The sequence below is a fragment of the Rhineura floridana genome, chromosome 3, assembly GCF_030035675.1.
Source record: "Rhineura floridana isolate rRhiFlo1 chromosome 3, rRhiFlo1.hap2, whole genome shotgun sequence".
Classification (NCBI taxonomy): Eukaryota; Metazoa; Chordata; class Lepidosauria; order Squamata; family Rhineuridae; genus Rhineura; species Rhineura floridana.
In genome coordinates this window covers 188,526,667-188,541,879 of record NC_084482.1, presented here as the reverse complement: position 1 = coordinate 188,541,879, position 15,213 = coordinate 188,526,667, and the positions used below count along the sequence as shown (strand labels likewise).

At 47.6% G+C, this 15,213-nt stretch overlaps 1 protein-coding gene across 2 annotated transcripts; it reads left to right on the top strand.

Moving 5' to 3' along the window:
• Positions 1-514: 514 nt before the first annotated feature.
• On the top strand, positions 515-14,670 carry LOC133380801 (serine/threonine-protein kinase pim-1-like). Of its 2 annotated transcripts, none has more exons than XM_061618838.1 (6): positions 515-739; positions 6,007-6,107; positions 7,775-7,825; positions 7,945-8,311; positions 10,796-10,972; positions 11,756-14,670. In XM_061618838.1, exons 1-6 carry the CDS (start codon positions 655-657, stop codon positions 11,911-11,913), a joined length of 939 nt encoding a protein of 312 aa, XP_061474822.1. In that variant the 5' UTR covers positions 515-654; the 3' UTR covers positions 11,914-14,670. The 2 variants fall into 2 exon arrangements, with proteins under 2 accessions (XP_061474822.1, XP_061474821.1); XM_061618837.1 differs by lacking the exon at positions 515-739 and adding an exon at positions 5,513-5,862.
• Positions 14,671-15,213: the final 543 nt, after the last annotated feature.

Below are 15,213 nucleotides of genomic sequence, written 5' to 3'. Positions count from 1 at the left end.
AAACACGAGGCTGGCCCGCGTTTTTTGTATGTATATATGAATGTTTTTAATGCAGCTTAAACGATGCAACAAAGCCAGTTAACGTTAAGGGTGCTTTCAATCATTTTGTAATGCAAAGATAAAACCTGCGCTGGCAAAAAGTGCGACTCACCCCATGAACAATCAGACATCATATATGCCCCTAAGGGCATACCCTGTCCTGCATGAAGTAAATTTTAGTGTGCACCCTTGGCCTTAGATATTCTTTTACTCTGTTTGGAAGGGCGATAATTGGCTGCTGCTCTTTTTTGAAGAATCCGCTTCCACCAGCGGCACAGATGCCCCCGGCAATGACTGGAGCCAAAGCGCCGAGCTTGCCCGTCTCATGTTGCAAAGCGAAAGAGTGACCTATAGCATGGGAAAGGACGCCAAAGAAGGGAAGAGGGCTGGGCGGGCCTATTCCAGAGCCGAGCCCGGAGCGAAAGCTGGGCGTGGTTTGGCTGCGGGGGGCGTGTTCCCCGGGTCAGTTTCCCAACCCCGTGAGGCTTCCCTAAGGATTCAGGTTGCGGCTTCGGGGTCGACTCAAAATTGTGTTTCTTGCTGCTTTGCAAGTTCCGAACGTTTCTTCGGAACTTCTCTTCGCTTGCGACTGCGAACTGGGCCACGGTCGCCGCGATGTCGTCTGTGCAGGTGCTTTACCCGCCCAAGATCCACCACAGCATGCTTAGCTCGGGGTTCCCCACAGATGAGCCGGCTCAGGGTAAGCGGGCTCAGGGTAAGCGGTCAGGGGCCGGGAGGAAGAGAGAGCTGCTCGGGCTGAGAGCGGGTTTCTAAGCTTCGCAAGCCGAGAGGCTGATGGGTGCAATGCCAGCGAGGAGGTGGATCGTGCCTTGCAGGGGGTGCCGACAAAAAAGGGCATTAAGGTCAGATTTGATCCCGCTAGTAATGGGAGCCCAACTTGGGCCACTGACTCTGGAGACCTCACCCTGCCCATGAGGCTACGGCCTTCCTGCTATCAAAAACTTCTGAGCCCCCCTCCCCCCCGCACCTTTTATCTGTACAATAAGCTTACATTGACTTTGCATCAGTTTTCACTCTCATGGCTTTCCCCGACGAATCTTGGGGGAGCTGTAATTTGCTGATAATTTTCTACGAGGTTTCCTAACTCCCTTCTCCCAATGAATTTAAGTTCTCTGGGGAAGTTCCATGGGGAGATAGAATGAATATTAATCCCATGTACATATGGCCGTATGGGATAACAGCTCCCTTCTGATCTTAGACAGGATGGCACATTGGCGGGGCTGCAGCAGCTGGCAGATAATTGCTGCAAGAGGCGATGGCTGGGTTGCTTTTACTCAATGGAGGAAAGGTTCTTCCCAAATGCTTTAAATCCGGTTGCAGGTCCGGATAGCCCACCTGGCTTCTCCCCTCCCTTTTGATCTGCTTGCTAGGACTAGGAATCAAGACTGGAAGCCAAATCTTCTGTCTGTGTGTACCACATTTGCAGAGGTTTGAGCAGTTATTTTCTAGAGAAACTCGGCTCTGGGATATTTCCATCTGATCCGCTGCTAGTTGCCAAGTGCGAAGAGGGCAGCTGAGTTCTAGCTCAGTGCTGACTTCTGCAGGCGGCTGCTGGTTTTTCAGACTTTTCTTACTATTGCGTTTACATTTTAATCCAGGGATTGGAGTGGTGGTGAGGGGACCTGTGGTTCTCCAGATTTTTCTTTCTTACATGTATAGCCCACCTTTTCTCCAAACAGCTCAAGGTGGCATACATGGTTTTCATCCTCCCCATTTTATCCTCACAACAACCCTGTTATGTTGGTTAGACTAAGAGACAGTGACTGCTTGTTGCTAAACTACAACTCCTACCACCCACAGAACTATTGGCTATGCCGGCTGGGGCAACTAAAAGCTGAACAACATCCCCACCCCTGGTAAACCCTGCATTCAGAGTTGGGTGTAGGACTACTAGAGAGACTCGGGTTCCAATCACCACTCAGAGATGACACACCCTGGGTGATCTTGGGCCAGTCACCATCGCTCAGCCTAACCTACTTCACCAGGTTGCTCTTGTTATGAGGCTAAAATGGGGTGGCGAGAGAAAACCATGTACAGTATACCACCTTGCACTTATATGTAGGATATAAATGTATACATAAATACAACTTCCCACAGGCAGAGTGGAGTCTTTTATGCCCCAACAGCTGTAAAAAGAATAATCTATTGCAATGGATAGGCATACTTTACTGAGCATGCTGACCATTTCTGTCTATAAAGAGTGCCACCCTTAAAAATAAATAAATCCTAACTCCTCTCCCCTTGCCACACTTTGTCACTTCCAACGTATTTCACAGTGCATCATATAATCACATAACTGAGGTAACAATTTACAACAATCCTTTAAGATGGGTCAGTATCATTAATCTGCATCATATGGCTGGAAAAGGTGGGGAGAAGAGATTGTGCCTTGCAACTAAGTCCATCCGGTGAATTCCTAGCAGGAATTCTCTGGAGGCCTTTTTGTTTCACAGCTGTCCCACAGTCTTTTTGCCACTCCAGTGCACATATGACAATGGGGCCAGCCCAAAACACTGCTGCCTGAGGCAAAGGACAAGGTCCTTCCCCACATATAGAAGCTGACCAGAACAGCAGCTGGTTCTTCAACACTGATAGCAGGACAGCAGCATCCACCACACCTGAGGGCTGCAGGATAGTTTAGGGGGTCATTCCTTTCCCCACAACATCTGCTGCCTAAGCCAGCTGCCTTACTCTGCCTAATGGTAGAGCTGGGCCTATGTGACATTTACCATCCATTTAATGCACATGATGCCTCTCAAAGAATCCTGGGAACTGTAGTCTGTTAGAGGTGCTGGGAATTGTAGCACCGTGAGGGGTAAACTACAGTTCCCAGGATTCTTTCATGGAAACCATGTGCTTTAAATGTTAATTGCAGATGTGACTATTTGCAGCTCCTATTTTAACATCTGTACCCATAAGCCTACTGAGTTTTCCATTTTATTCACTTTTGCAAAACTACCACAGTGGAGGAGAAATAGGTTTGCATTCTTATCAGCCCTGTGCTGAATGACTGCCTGTACCTGAGAAACACACCAGCCTGACATCACATTTTGCATCCTCTCTGCCCTTTGCTCTCCCTCTCCGGTCCAAGTCACATACTTAAGGAACTACCCTTTAGGATTCACTTTCATTATTGCGGTGGTGCATGAGCCAGTCCTTCGGCCTTTCAGCTCTGTCCCACGTGGCCGTGTTTGTCCTCCCTACTCCATCCCCTTTCCTAGCACCTTGGTGTGTCCCAGACAGTACAGTACAAACAAAAGCGTCTGTTTTGCAGCCCAGCCAGTGGGCGGAAGAGGGCATGTTCCTCGCAATCTGCTGTGGCAAACTCCTGTCCAAAACTCCTTCTCCTCCAACCGACCCCATATACTAATCCCCTTCTCGGGGTTGAGCAAACAGCCCCTGTGCTTCTTAGCCTGCTGCCGCTCGGAGACAGTGGGCGGACGTAGGTCAAAGAGTTTACGGCTAGAGCTCCCTGTCTCGGGGCATTTCTCGCATTCCAAGGCAGCTTAGATAGATATGCACGAGCCGTTAACAACTCTCAGCTTATCATTTTAAGGCTCTCATTTGCGGGAAAGTGAAACTCGGCTCTGCTGACGGTAATGGAAAAGGGTGATGCGGTCAGGCTGGTCAGAGGAGACATGATAGAAGTGTATAAAATTATGCATGGCATTGAGAAAGTGGATAGAGAAAAGTTTTTCTCCCTCTCTCATAATACTAGAACTTGTGGACATTCAAAGAAGCTGAATGTTGGAAAATTCAGGACAGACAAAAGGAAGGACTTCTTTACTTAGTGCATAGTTAAACTATGGAATTTGCTCCCACAAGACGCAGTAGTGGCCACCAGCTTGGATGGCTTTAAAAGATTAGACAAATTCATGGAGGACAGGGCTATCAATGGCTACTAGCCGTGATGGCTGTGCTGTGCCACCCTAGTCAGAGGCAGCATGCTTCTGAAAACCAGTTGCGGGAAGCCTCAGGAGGGGAGAGTGTTCTTGCACTCAGGTCCTGTTTGCCGGCTTCCCCCAGGCATCTGGTTGGCCACTGTGAGAACAGGATGCTGGACTAGATGGGCCACTGGCCTGATCCAGCAGGTTCTTCTTATGTTCATCTGGTGTCTGCATTATAAGTAGGCTGATCTGGGGCATCTGCTCGGTTGCAAAGTGCTTTTAAATCCAGCGTCTCATTTCGTCGAGTCAACGGGATTTTTGTTAAATCATTTCTGTAGCCGGTTCATTTAAACCCCCACTTTAGAGATAAAGGGATTGTGGCTGAGAGGGTGCCGGTCCCGCAGATCCGTGCTTGGATTGGTGTAGTCCAAGCCTATCCTATCAATACTATACAGTAAAAGTAAAATACAGGCTTTGAAAAGAAGAGGTGGCGGCGTGCTATGTAGTGATACAAGTTTGGGTTTCTATAGAGTTTGAGCCTGGTTGCTGGTGATTTGTTTTCCCCAGCTTCTGACACAGAGAATCAGGAGCGTGTTAACGCTTTCACCGTATTACTAGAATGCAAAAAGCGCAGTCATCAAGGCGTATATTGTTAGTTTGCGCAACGGGGCTGCAAAACAAGTTTTCATTTTGGTTTATATTATGCCTGAATGGCTGAGTGGCGGGCCTGGCGTTGGGGAAAGAACTGCTTTGGGTCGGCGAAAGTGGCTAGTAGATGTAGACCTTGAGAGTGCTGCCATACTACAGTATTTATTAGGGAGAGCTGCGGAGAACGGGGAAGATTCCCTAAACTGCATCTTGTCCCGCCATCCCGATGGGGAAACCGTATGGCTTCTGCTAGAGACTCAAGCTGTCGATCAGGCAACTCTAGCGATAGCACGTACTTTGTGGGGGGAAAGTCTGCCTGCATTTTACGTTTGCAAACAGAAAAAAAGTGTTGAAAGGTGGGAGCAGTTGCGCTGCTTTGGTGGTTTGCTGTACAATGAAAAGAGGCTGTCTGTGATGGGCAAGGTGAGGAGAGAGACGCGGGCAGTCTTCCTCTCGCCAGCATGTTCGCCTGAGGGTCAGAGACAAATGTCCGCTCCATAAATCAGTCGCGGCTGAAAAGCGGCCCCCGCTTCCCGACTTTCCAGCTGCTGATGGTTGCAACTCGACGCCCTTCGGCAACAGGGCAGACTGACCCATGGGCGATAATATCTAGGAGACCTCCAGGAGCTGCAAGAATTGCCCTCAGGCAAAAGTCCTAAAATGCTGGCTGGGGCTGGTGCAGGGATTTAATCACTGGGACACAGACTGGCTTCTTCTTCAGAAGCCCAACTTTTAAAGACTCGCACGTGGAAAAACAAGCGGATGGAGGGGGAGGAGAAAAGAAAGAATTCTCGCGCGCCTCTCCTCGATTGGCTGCCGTTACGCGCTTCAACTTTTTAATTCGTTAAGGACTCTTGTATACCCGCCCCGATTTAATTTGTGTCCCCCCTCCCCCGTCTCGACTGTTTCATCCCTTGGCGGTTTGGCCCCGCCCTGTTGGCGGCCGAGAGAGCGTCTGTGCCTCTTCTGATTGGCTTAGCCTTTCGCGGTTTCCTGTAGCTCGTCTCGCCATTGGCCCGGGGCGGCGTGGAGTTGGAATGTTTGCAAAAGCGAAGGAATTTCAAGGCGCACGCGGTGGGAAGAGCACCGGTGGCCACAACAATATTGGCGAGAAGGGCGGGGCACGGGAGTAGGGGATAACGCGGTCGCCGCAAGTGTCTGGCGGCTGTCCGGCTGGCCATGCTTTTAGCTCAGGGTACAGTTTGCCACCAAGGTCCTGAAGGACTGCTGGCCACTGATGCCGCCGAAGAGGAGCCTCGCTACCTGGGTACGCAACTAGAGCGGGCGGCTTTTTGTGAATGGGAGTCCTGGGATACGTAGAGGGAATTTGCAGCCAAACCAGAGCCGGGTTGGGTAGAGAGACTGCCTCTCGTCAGAATTCGCCACGCTGATGATTCACTTTCTCGCGCAGGGAAGGCGACTTTGGAGACGCGCTACCGCCTGGGAGCATTGATTGGTAGCGGTGGCTTTGGCACGGTTTACTCAGGAACGCGGCTCAGCGATTCTCTCCCGGTGAGTGAGTGAACGATCGGTGACATTTTTATTATTTTATACATATAAAAAATAAGAACCGTGACCCATACATGTAGGACGAGAAGGTGAGCAGCAGCTGTTATGGAAGGTGGAAAGAGTCTACGACTGTCCAATCCAGAGCTGGGATGGATTTACCGATCAGCATCAGAGAAGAAAGAGAAACCAACAAATAAAAACGGGGTGGGGGTGGGGAGGATGTGACTTTTGTTCCAATTTGGGGGCTGGACCATTCACATTGGCTGCCTTGAATCCTGGGTTATTAACTTGATTCCCTTCACCCAACCGGTTTGTTTCTCCCTGATTAATAGAGTATTGTTGAGACTGGTCTATCCTTGGTGAGTTAGGTCCCTGGACTTCCTGCTATGTGATGCAGTTTGCCAAGCCTTCAACTTCACTTTAGGCACTAGGAGCCCATAATGGCTCATCAGTGGAGTTTCCTGGTATTTCACTGTTTTTAATTGTACAGTAGAAATATAGACCTAGCAACACCTATCCTGTGATGAGGAACTTGCTGTTACTATTTAATGTGTGTGATGTTCATGATGGGCTATGCAGGGTGCAGAACTTTGAAATTAGTGCAGCAGTAATAATAAATGATAGTAGTAATATATAGCTGTAGCCCACTTTTGTGTACACCAAGTTATCTGCTACGGGCTGTTCCTCATGTTACATTTTGTGCTTGAATACAGATACTTAGTTACACAAAATAATCATGTTGTGCATGATTTGCATATGTTTTAAGTCACTGCTGTTGTGGCCAAAATCTTAGGTGTGCTGAAAGAGGGATTGAGAAAATTTAGAATTCCTTGGTTCCACTCAGGAGCATCTGGGGGATGCCATATAGAGCTTTGAAACAAAGTGATAGACCATTTACACCTCCTTTACTTCAGAATTTTAAATCATAAGAGGTGTTTCTGTTAAGAGTCTTCTAAAGCCAAAAGAAGGCATTTGCTGAAATTGGAGAATAATCAATGCTGTTTTGAAAGAGCATCTAGGAAACCTTAGTGAAGAACTCCCATACACTGTAAGAAAATTGGATCATATTATGACATGGAACACATCTCACATCACTTAATTTAGATGCCTCTGAATGTTTTAAGAACATGTTTAACACTGTTTTTGAAACAAATTGTCCACTGTTGGTTCCATGTTTTTAAAATATTCATGAGAGAATCTGCAGTATTGCATCTAGACAAACTATTCTCTGGCACCAAGCAGACCTTTCAATATACTTTGTTTTACTTGTTCTTGAAGCGAAATCTCCAGCAATCGTGTCATGGGTTGGCGAAGATGCCTTTCCTTCCCCCAGCTTAGATGGCAAGAAGGAGACTGATGTTTGGAGTCTAGTAAACCCCTAATCATTGGAGCGTTGGGTTGGAAAAATAACTAAATAAATGAATGAGTCCAAGGCAGGTGTTGGTGGTGGGCCCTGGCAGCTGCCCAAGGATGCCAGGTGTTGATACTTACCTGGGGTTGCAGCCTGACCTGAAATGGATCACAACAGCAGCACATCACACTATACAAAATACATGGAAAAGAGGAGTCTCCAATAGCACTTTGTGGGCTAAAGGTGGATTCAGGGTCTAAAAAGGCTGAGTAGACTTTGCTTCTTAATATCTTTGTTTTTCTTTTGGGGGGCCTTCCAGGTGGCCATTAAATATGTTGCCAAGGACCGAGTCTTGCAGTTCCATCACATGGTGAGTTCCAGTCCTTCTGTGCTAACTCTTCCAGTGTTTAGGCTGCTTTGATGCCTCCTCTGCTAATCTTCTCTATCTTCTCTCTCTCTCTCTGTGTGTGTGTGTTCTTCGTTCTCCAGAATGGCACCCTTGTTCCACTTGAAGTCGTTTTGCTAAAGAAGGTGTCATCCCCAGGTTGCCAAGGCATTATCCGCCTCCTGGATTGGTTTGAACAGCCTAACTCGTACTTCATTGTTATGGAGCGCCCCCTTGTCTCTCAGGATCTGTTTGACGTCATCACTGACAGGGGTCCACTCCCTGAAAGTTTGGCCGCTGGTTATTTCCGGCAGGTGGTGGAGGCGGTGCACCACTGCCATTTGTGTGGCGTATTGCACCGGGACATCAAGGACGAGAACATTTTGGTAGACCTCCTGCAGGGTGATCTAAAGCTCATAGACTTTGGTTCAGGTGCATTGCTTCGGGATTCTCCATATACAGACTTTGATGGTGAGTACACTCAGTGAGAGTGAGAGAGAGAGAGAGTGAGAGAACCCCAGTTCAGTGACAGAGCACATGGTTTGCATTTAAAAGGTCCCAAGGTCAGTCTCTGGCATCTTTAGGTAGAGCTAGGAAAGACTCCTCTCTGAAACCTTCAACAGCAGCTACACTATTGTTAGTGTAAACATACCTTTGCCAACTAGCTGGGACTGTTGGAAGTTGTAGTCCAAAACATCTGGGGTGCACCAGGTTGGCAAAGATGGTTGTAAACAGTACTGAGCTAAATGGGACTAATTGCCTGACTCTGTATAAGGCAGCTTCTTATTTGGGGGGTGGAAGCACCCAAATCTCTACACGGGTGGGCAACCTCAGCCTAATTTTCTGCAGACCTTGCCTTAATTCCAAACAATAGTTCAGACTTCTGGCGAGAGTCTCTCCCTCTAGCAGCCTGCTGGGAAGGGAAGGCAGGTGGATGTCCGAAAAAGAGAGAAGGGAAAGGAATGGCCCTGCTCACTGTTGGATTTGTGCCTGCCCACGGACGGAGTGTGGCCCTGGGTAGATTGCCTCTGAGGAAATGTGGCCTTTGACAGAAGAGGGGGTGCGCACCCGCCACTCTACAATGCCAGAGGAATTGTCTCAAAATGCAAGGCAAAGTCCAGGAAGTTGGTATGGGGGAGGTGTGAGCACATTGGTGTCCCTCCAGTCCAGTCTCTGCTTAGTGAAACTTATTCTATGCCTTTGTAGATGTAAAATAACAAATGTGAAGGCTAACGGGAAATTTGTGTGCGTGTGCTGTATTTCTTCCCTGAGTGCCCTTTTTTGGAAATTCTTAAAGCACATGAAATGCCTGAACAGTCTTCTCTCTTGTTCTTATGCCAATCTATCTGTCTTTGACTGAGACTTGCCATTGTTGATCTTTTGGAGTAGTTCAAGGTGAAGACTTATGACAATTTAATTCTTGCTCTAAAGGTGCATGCTCTGCAGTTGTAATGCGGATGAGTTACTCCTTAATTCATTGTAGCCATCTTAGTTTACACGTTTTCAGCATTTGCATGATCTATTTGTAGGCAGAATCTGGTGACAGTGGCTGCTCCAGGTTGCCTCATCTGTATTTGTATGCTCTTGTGTATGCACCACAGAGGTCACTGGCCCAGTTGTCACTGGGGTGTAAACCTGAGTTTGGGCTGCAGTACTCCAGAGTGCAGGTAAAGGGTCACATGGTGGAATGCTGTTCCATACAAACAATTCCCTTTCAGGTTCAGAAAAGGTCAACCAAAATGATCAAGGGGATGGAGCAATTCCCCTAAGAGGAAAGGTTGCAGCATTAGAGGCTTTTCAGTCGAGAGAAAAGGCGAGTCAGAGGTGAAACGATAGAAGTGTATAACATTATGCATGGCGTGGAGAAAGTGGTTAGAGAAAAGTTTTTCTCATAATGCTAGAACTCATGGACATCCAATGAAACTGAATGTTGGAAGATTCAGGACAGAAAAAAGAACACACTTCTTCAATCATAGTTAAACTATGGAATTCTCTCCCACAAGAAGCAGTGATGGCCTCTAACTTGGATGGCTTTAAAACAGGATTAGACACATTCATGGAGGATAAGGCTATCAGTAGCTACTAGCCATTATGGCTATGTTCTGCCTCCATACTTTGAGGTAGTATACTTCTGAATACCAGTTGCTGGAAACTGCAGGAGGGGAGAATGCTCTTGCACTCAGGACCTGCTATTAGGCTTCCCACAGGCATCTGGTTGGCCACTGTGAGAACAGGATGTTGAACTAGATGGGCCATTGGCCTGATCCAGCAGGCTCTTCTTGTGTTCTTATGCCATGCTGTTTTTCTGATCTGAATTATCCAGTTACACAGCAAATAATAGCTTCTGGTGGGGTGTGTATGTGAGAGGAGAAGGTTGTATCCAGCTAAGATATACAGCCAAGTTAGTCCTTGTCCATTAACTTCAGTGGGGTTACTCTGTGTAGGACTAATGCTGGAAACAACCCTTAATTTCATTTGTCTTCTCACAAAGTCCTTCCTTCCTGTCCCTTTTCCATTTGTATCTGGACTTTTATATTGTAAGGCTGAGGGCAGGCACTGTCTTATTGGCAATTAGTAAGTTGCTTTGGGAGCCCCTTTTTTTGCTAAAGAGTAGGATAAAATGCTTTAAGTAAATAAGTGTGCAGAAAGAACACATCCCATTTTATAGAAGTGGAAAACTGAGGCTGGAATAGCAATATACCTATCATTCATTCACTGGGGAACTCTCTTATCTGGCTGAGTCTGCTGCCCCCAGGGTCCTTTGGGAGGATGGGCAGGATAGAAATTTAATTAATAAAATTAACAAATAAATACAAATATTCATACCAAGTTCATGCAATTTGGGTGGTGGTTGTGGTATTGTCCTGTGCAACCTAGGGGATTTGGTAGTAGTATTTCTGGTTCTTTTGGCGTCTCTCAAGGCATGTTTCTACCAGGGTCTTTCCGTTCCTGCAGGCACCCGGGTATACAGCCCTCCTGAATGGATAAAGTACCACCGGTACCATGGCCTGCCTGCCACCGTGTGGTCGTTGGGCATACTGCTTTACGATATGGTGTGTGGGGACATCCCTTTTGAGCGTGATGAGGACATCCTCCTTGGGAAACTCCACTATCACTGCAGGGTATCCTCAGGTGAGAATGCCACTGTAGACTAGAGGCAAGCTTAGGCCAAGGGGCATTGGCCAGATATCCCCCGCTACTTTGAGTAACGTCAGGCTGCAGTTGCAGCATCTCACGTGTCCTCTTGCCTCTCTCCAAGCTCCTCTTCTGACTGGCCAACAGAAGCATGCAGAGAGTTACAAACAGTCCTGCATTTGTGTTTGAGCTTCAGAAAATCAAAGGCTGCTTGAATTGAGCAGGATTTAACTCCTGTTCACTCAGATGATGAACTGGGATTAAACCCTGCTGCCTTGGCTGCGGAAACCTGTTCCTGCTGAGAACTTGCGCAGGCAGCCAATTTGACCCTGTTCTCCCACCCATCAGCTGATGTCAGCAGTTACATCAGCTGATTGGCAGGTGGGTATGGTTTGAGGGAAATGACTTTGTAGGCCAAGATTGGACCATGGGCTGGTGGTTCCCTGCCATTGTGATTAGCCCTGTCCTACTCTAAATGTTATCCTGGGTTCCTATCTCTAAAATAGGAATAACTGGTTTTTTGTTTTCAGTGGGCTATAGTTTGTAAAGTGCTTTGCCTGCTTGAGGGGAACAGCCGTACCCCAGTGGTACAGCATGTGCTTTGCATGCAGAAGGTCCCAGGTTCAATCCCTGGCATCTCCAGGTAGAGCTGGAAAAGACACCTGCCAGTCAGCCTTTTGTAGACAGTACAATACTGAGCTAGATAATGGTCTGACTTCATATAAGGCCTATGTTCCAAATGGACAGTGCAACATTAATGGTTATTTCCTGTTTTGACAGACTGTCGTCATTTGATTGAATGGTGCCTCTCGCTAGCCCCAGAGAAGCGACCGTCCCTGGAGCAGATCCTGGCCCATCCCTGGCTCCTCGCCTGTTTGGAACAATGTGGACGCAAAGCGCAGCAGCCCACAGTCCCTAAAGCCGGCACTAGCCTGTGACTATGGTGGCCTCTGGACAGTATTGGGTCAGGCCACCACACAGGGGGCAAATGCATCTCAGCTTCTCCTGCAACGACAGGCTGACGTAATAATTGCCTTGTTATTTCTGCTGATAGCTGAGCGGCTGCCCCTGATGCAGGTTTTGCAGCTGGGGGCGACTCATGAAATCCCTCATCTATGGCAGTGACCCTGCGCACCCAACTAGACAATGGGGTCTGGCATGCAGCCCCGACCCCAAGTCAATAGAGACCAATGGGCACTGCTCTGTTTACACAAGGACTCTGCCTGTCTCCATGTACTGGAGATGGGTGAAGAAGACTGGCCCCAAGCAAACAGTGTTTAAAGCCTTCAGTGCTGGTTTCCTCTGGTACACCATCTGTATTGGAATTTGGAGGACCTTTGAACTGGCCATAAGGCAGCAGGACTGGATCAGTGTTTGCTGTAATGCGGGTGTAGGGTGATTGTCTCTTTCAAGGTGCCAGCTTCTTATTTATTTAGCATGACGTTCCTTTGGGACCCCTGGCTGCTTCCTCCTGTGTTTATGCTACGCCATCTACCTGCCATAGTTCCGGCTGTAGAAATGTTTTCTCCAATCCAATCAGCAGTGGCGGCTGGTGGCTCCATGTCAGTGGGGCAGTGAAATCTGCTCTAGGTTTTAGTCCAGTCTTGGACTGAAGCACCTTGGACAGCTCCTTGAAAGTTCAGTCTAAAACCCAGAGCGGATTCCACTGCCCCACTGACATGGAGCCACCAGCTGCCACTGCCAGCCAGAAAATAACATGGATACTGTTAATGACGACACTTCCATTCCTGTCCAGCCATTCCACGTGTGAACCCAGCTTCTAGTGCCTTCACCTGATGGGGGGGGGTAACCTCTTCCTTTCATTCTGTTTTATATGTTAGAGGGAAAACAAAGGGAGGGGGCAAAGGGGGCCTTACTTACCTAATCAAGAAGTAAAAACAAGGGGGGGAATCCGTAAGACAAGATTTTTTTTCCCCCTTGAAGCTGACTTTAAAAAAAAAAAGTCTTGGCTAGTGCCAAGACTCTCCTGTACAAATGATGACCTCAGTTTTGTTTGCCAGTTTGAGTTGAATGTGATCAAAGGAAGATTTAGGAGTTTCTGAAAGCATTGGTTGAATATTCTGTCTCTGCTGGCGACCAACAGCATGAAGAATCCTCAGTTTCTGTTTTGACAACTTGAAGCTCTCTGTAAACAAGGATAGCCAATGTGGCAACCACTCAATGTTTCCGTTGTTGGGACTCCCAGCTTGTATCACCCCCAATCAGCATGACCAATGGTAAGGGGTGATGGGAGCTGTAGTCCGAAGAAGGTCTGGAGAGCACCAAGTTGGCTATCCTTGCTGTAGAAGTCTCTCTTCTCGCAGGTCTCCAGTTTTGTCAGCTCCTTCTGGGAGAGTTGGGAGCTGAATTTGGCCAGTGCTTGTAGATGCTCCAGAGTGTCCCCCACTCCGCTACTTTGATCACAGTCCACCCGAGTGGTGGCTTCCAAGTGCAGATGAGGTCTTTAGTGATGCAGAACAGGCTTGGTGGTGCCACAGATTTTTTTCTGAAGCTGAAATTTGTACTTTCAGCCATGGATGGAGTAACCCCCTCCTTTTGTGTGTGTGTTTTAGAGGCTGAGAGGAGCCCACAGCATCAACTCTGAAACTAGTGAGCATGTAGCCCTTGGATCATTGGAAATAATTAGGCTTGAGCATTCTTTTAATGGGAGGTTGTTCTTTGAAAGGGCAGTGGCAGGGGCTCTGTCAGCTCCTTTTATTGGCCCTAGAGAGGATTCAGGGTTTTTTTTTTTTTTTTTTTTAGGATAGCTAGTGGTGCCCAATTTCTGGGAGATTTTTGGTGCTTTTCAAGCCTAGTGGTAGGACAGCCCTTCTGGCTAAGTTCCCTCCTCTCACTGTAGAATTCCTCTATGCCAATTACAAGAGGAGAGGTGGATACTGGCTCCATGGGAGTTGCTTCTGATAGTGCCTAATTGAGTATGAGATGCATCCTGTTCTTCAGGGAGACTTGGACAGTTACGTTCCCCTACACAGGCCTCCATAAATCATGGCCAGCCTTGACTAGCCAGCCAAAATGTGTGCTTGCCACAAACCTGCCCATCTGCAGGGTGAGAGGGGCAGGGCCTTGTTGTCACAGTGTGTTAAGATCCAGGGTGCCTTTTCTTTTTCCAGCTCTTGAGTTCAAAAGGGAAGCAAGGGTTCAACCCGTTGTGCTTAGCCTCTGAGATACTTGGGAAGCAGTGAGAAGTCTGGATGCTTTCCTGAGTCTCCAAGGCTCAGTGTGGCATCAGGTAGACCCTCCATCCAGTACCCTGAACACAGGACAGGACAGAAGCTCTCCCTGATACTCATGCACCCCAAGCTGATACTCTGGTGAGTTGAGCAGTCTTAAAATGGTTGCTGGTACTGCCTTAAGACACAATTGACACAAGTGGAGCCTGGGGCAGAGTGCTAGCTGAGGGGGATAGGGGCTGTGAGAACCAGAATCCAGCCTGGGGAACTGCCAGCATTTGTTTCTGACCCTGCTACCTCTGGCAACATAGCTGAAGAGTATTTATGCACCAGTTCAGCATCTGATTTCTGTATATGTCAAATCTCTTGTGTGTATGTGTTAATTTTGTTACTGCCTCCCAATGCACATTTGTGCGGCCCCTTAACACAGTGCCTCGCCCATTTGGGCTCCATCATCTAAAAAGCCCTTTTCTGGGTTTAAATAAAGTTTTTATAAGAAAAATACACTATCTGTCTTTTTATTCTTATCTGTACTTGATCAAGCATGTCACTCTGCACTTCTGATGCAACAAGTACATCCCTTGTCACAACAAAAGGCAGTGGCTGCAGGAGTTAATCGGCAGCTGATGAACACCTTCACATTTAGCACCCAGAACCAAAAAATGTGTCAAGCTCCTTATTGTTCAATAAATGGAAGTTAGGCTGAGTCATAGTGACTGGCGCAAGGAGCTTCATGGCTGAGTAAGGATTTGAACCCTGGATTCTGAGGTCCTAGTCTGACACTTAATCACTATGCCATGGTATAATACTTACAGGTGTATGCTGGAACTCTGATCAATCTAAGGGGTAGCAAAGTTGTTCAATCCATTCTGGAAATATGCATAAAGCTTTTTCTGCTTCCTTCTAAGTTGGCGTGATAAATGCTTCCCTCGGTGTGAAGGGAATTAATTTTGTGTGGCAACACGAGGAGACAACTGGAGTGATCAGCTGTGTTGCAAAGCTCCGAGACTGATTTAACCTGTTCTTAGAGACTGATTTAACCTGTTC

Bases quoted from the DNA above. Each gene is read 5' to 3' on its own strand.
- LOC133380801 (XM_061618837.1), top strand. From the start codon at position 5,775: ATGCTTTTAGCTCAGGGTACAGTTTGCCACCAAGGTCCTGAAGGACTG. The intron at 7,826-7,944 runs GTGAGTTCCAGT...TTCGTTCTCCAG, and splicing joins TCTTGCAGTTCCATCACATG to AATGGCACCCTTGTTCCACT. The intron at 10,973-11,755 runs GTGAGAATGCCA...CTGTTTTGACAG, and splicing joins TCACTGCAGGGTATCCTCAG to ACTGTCGTCATTTGATTGAA.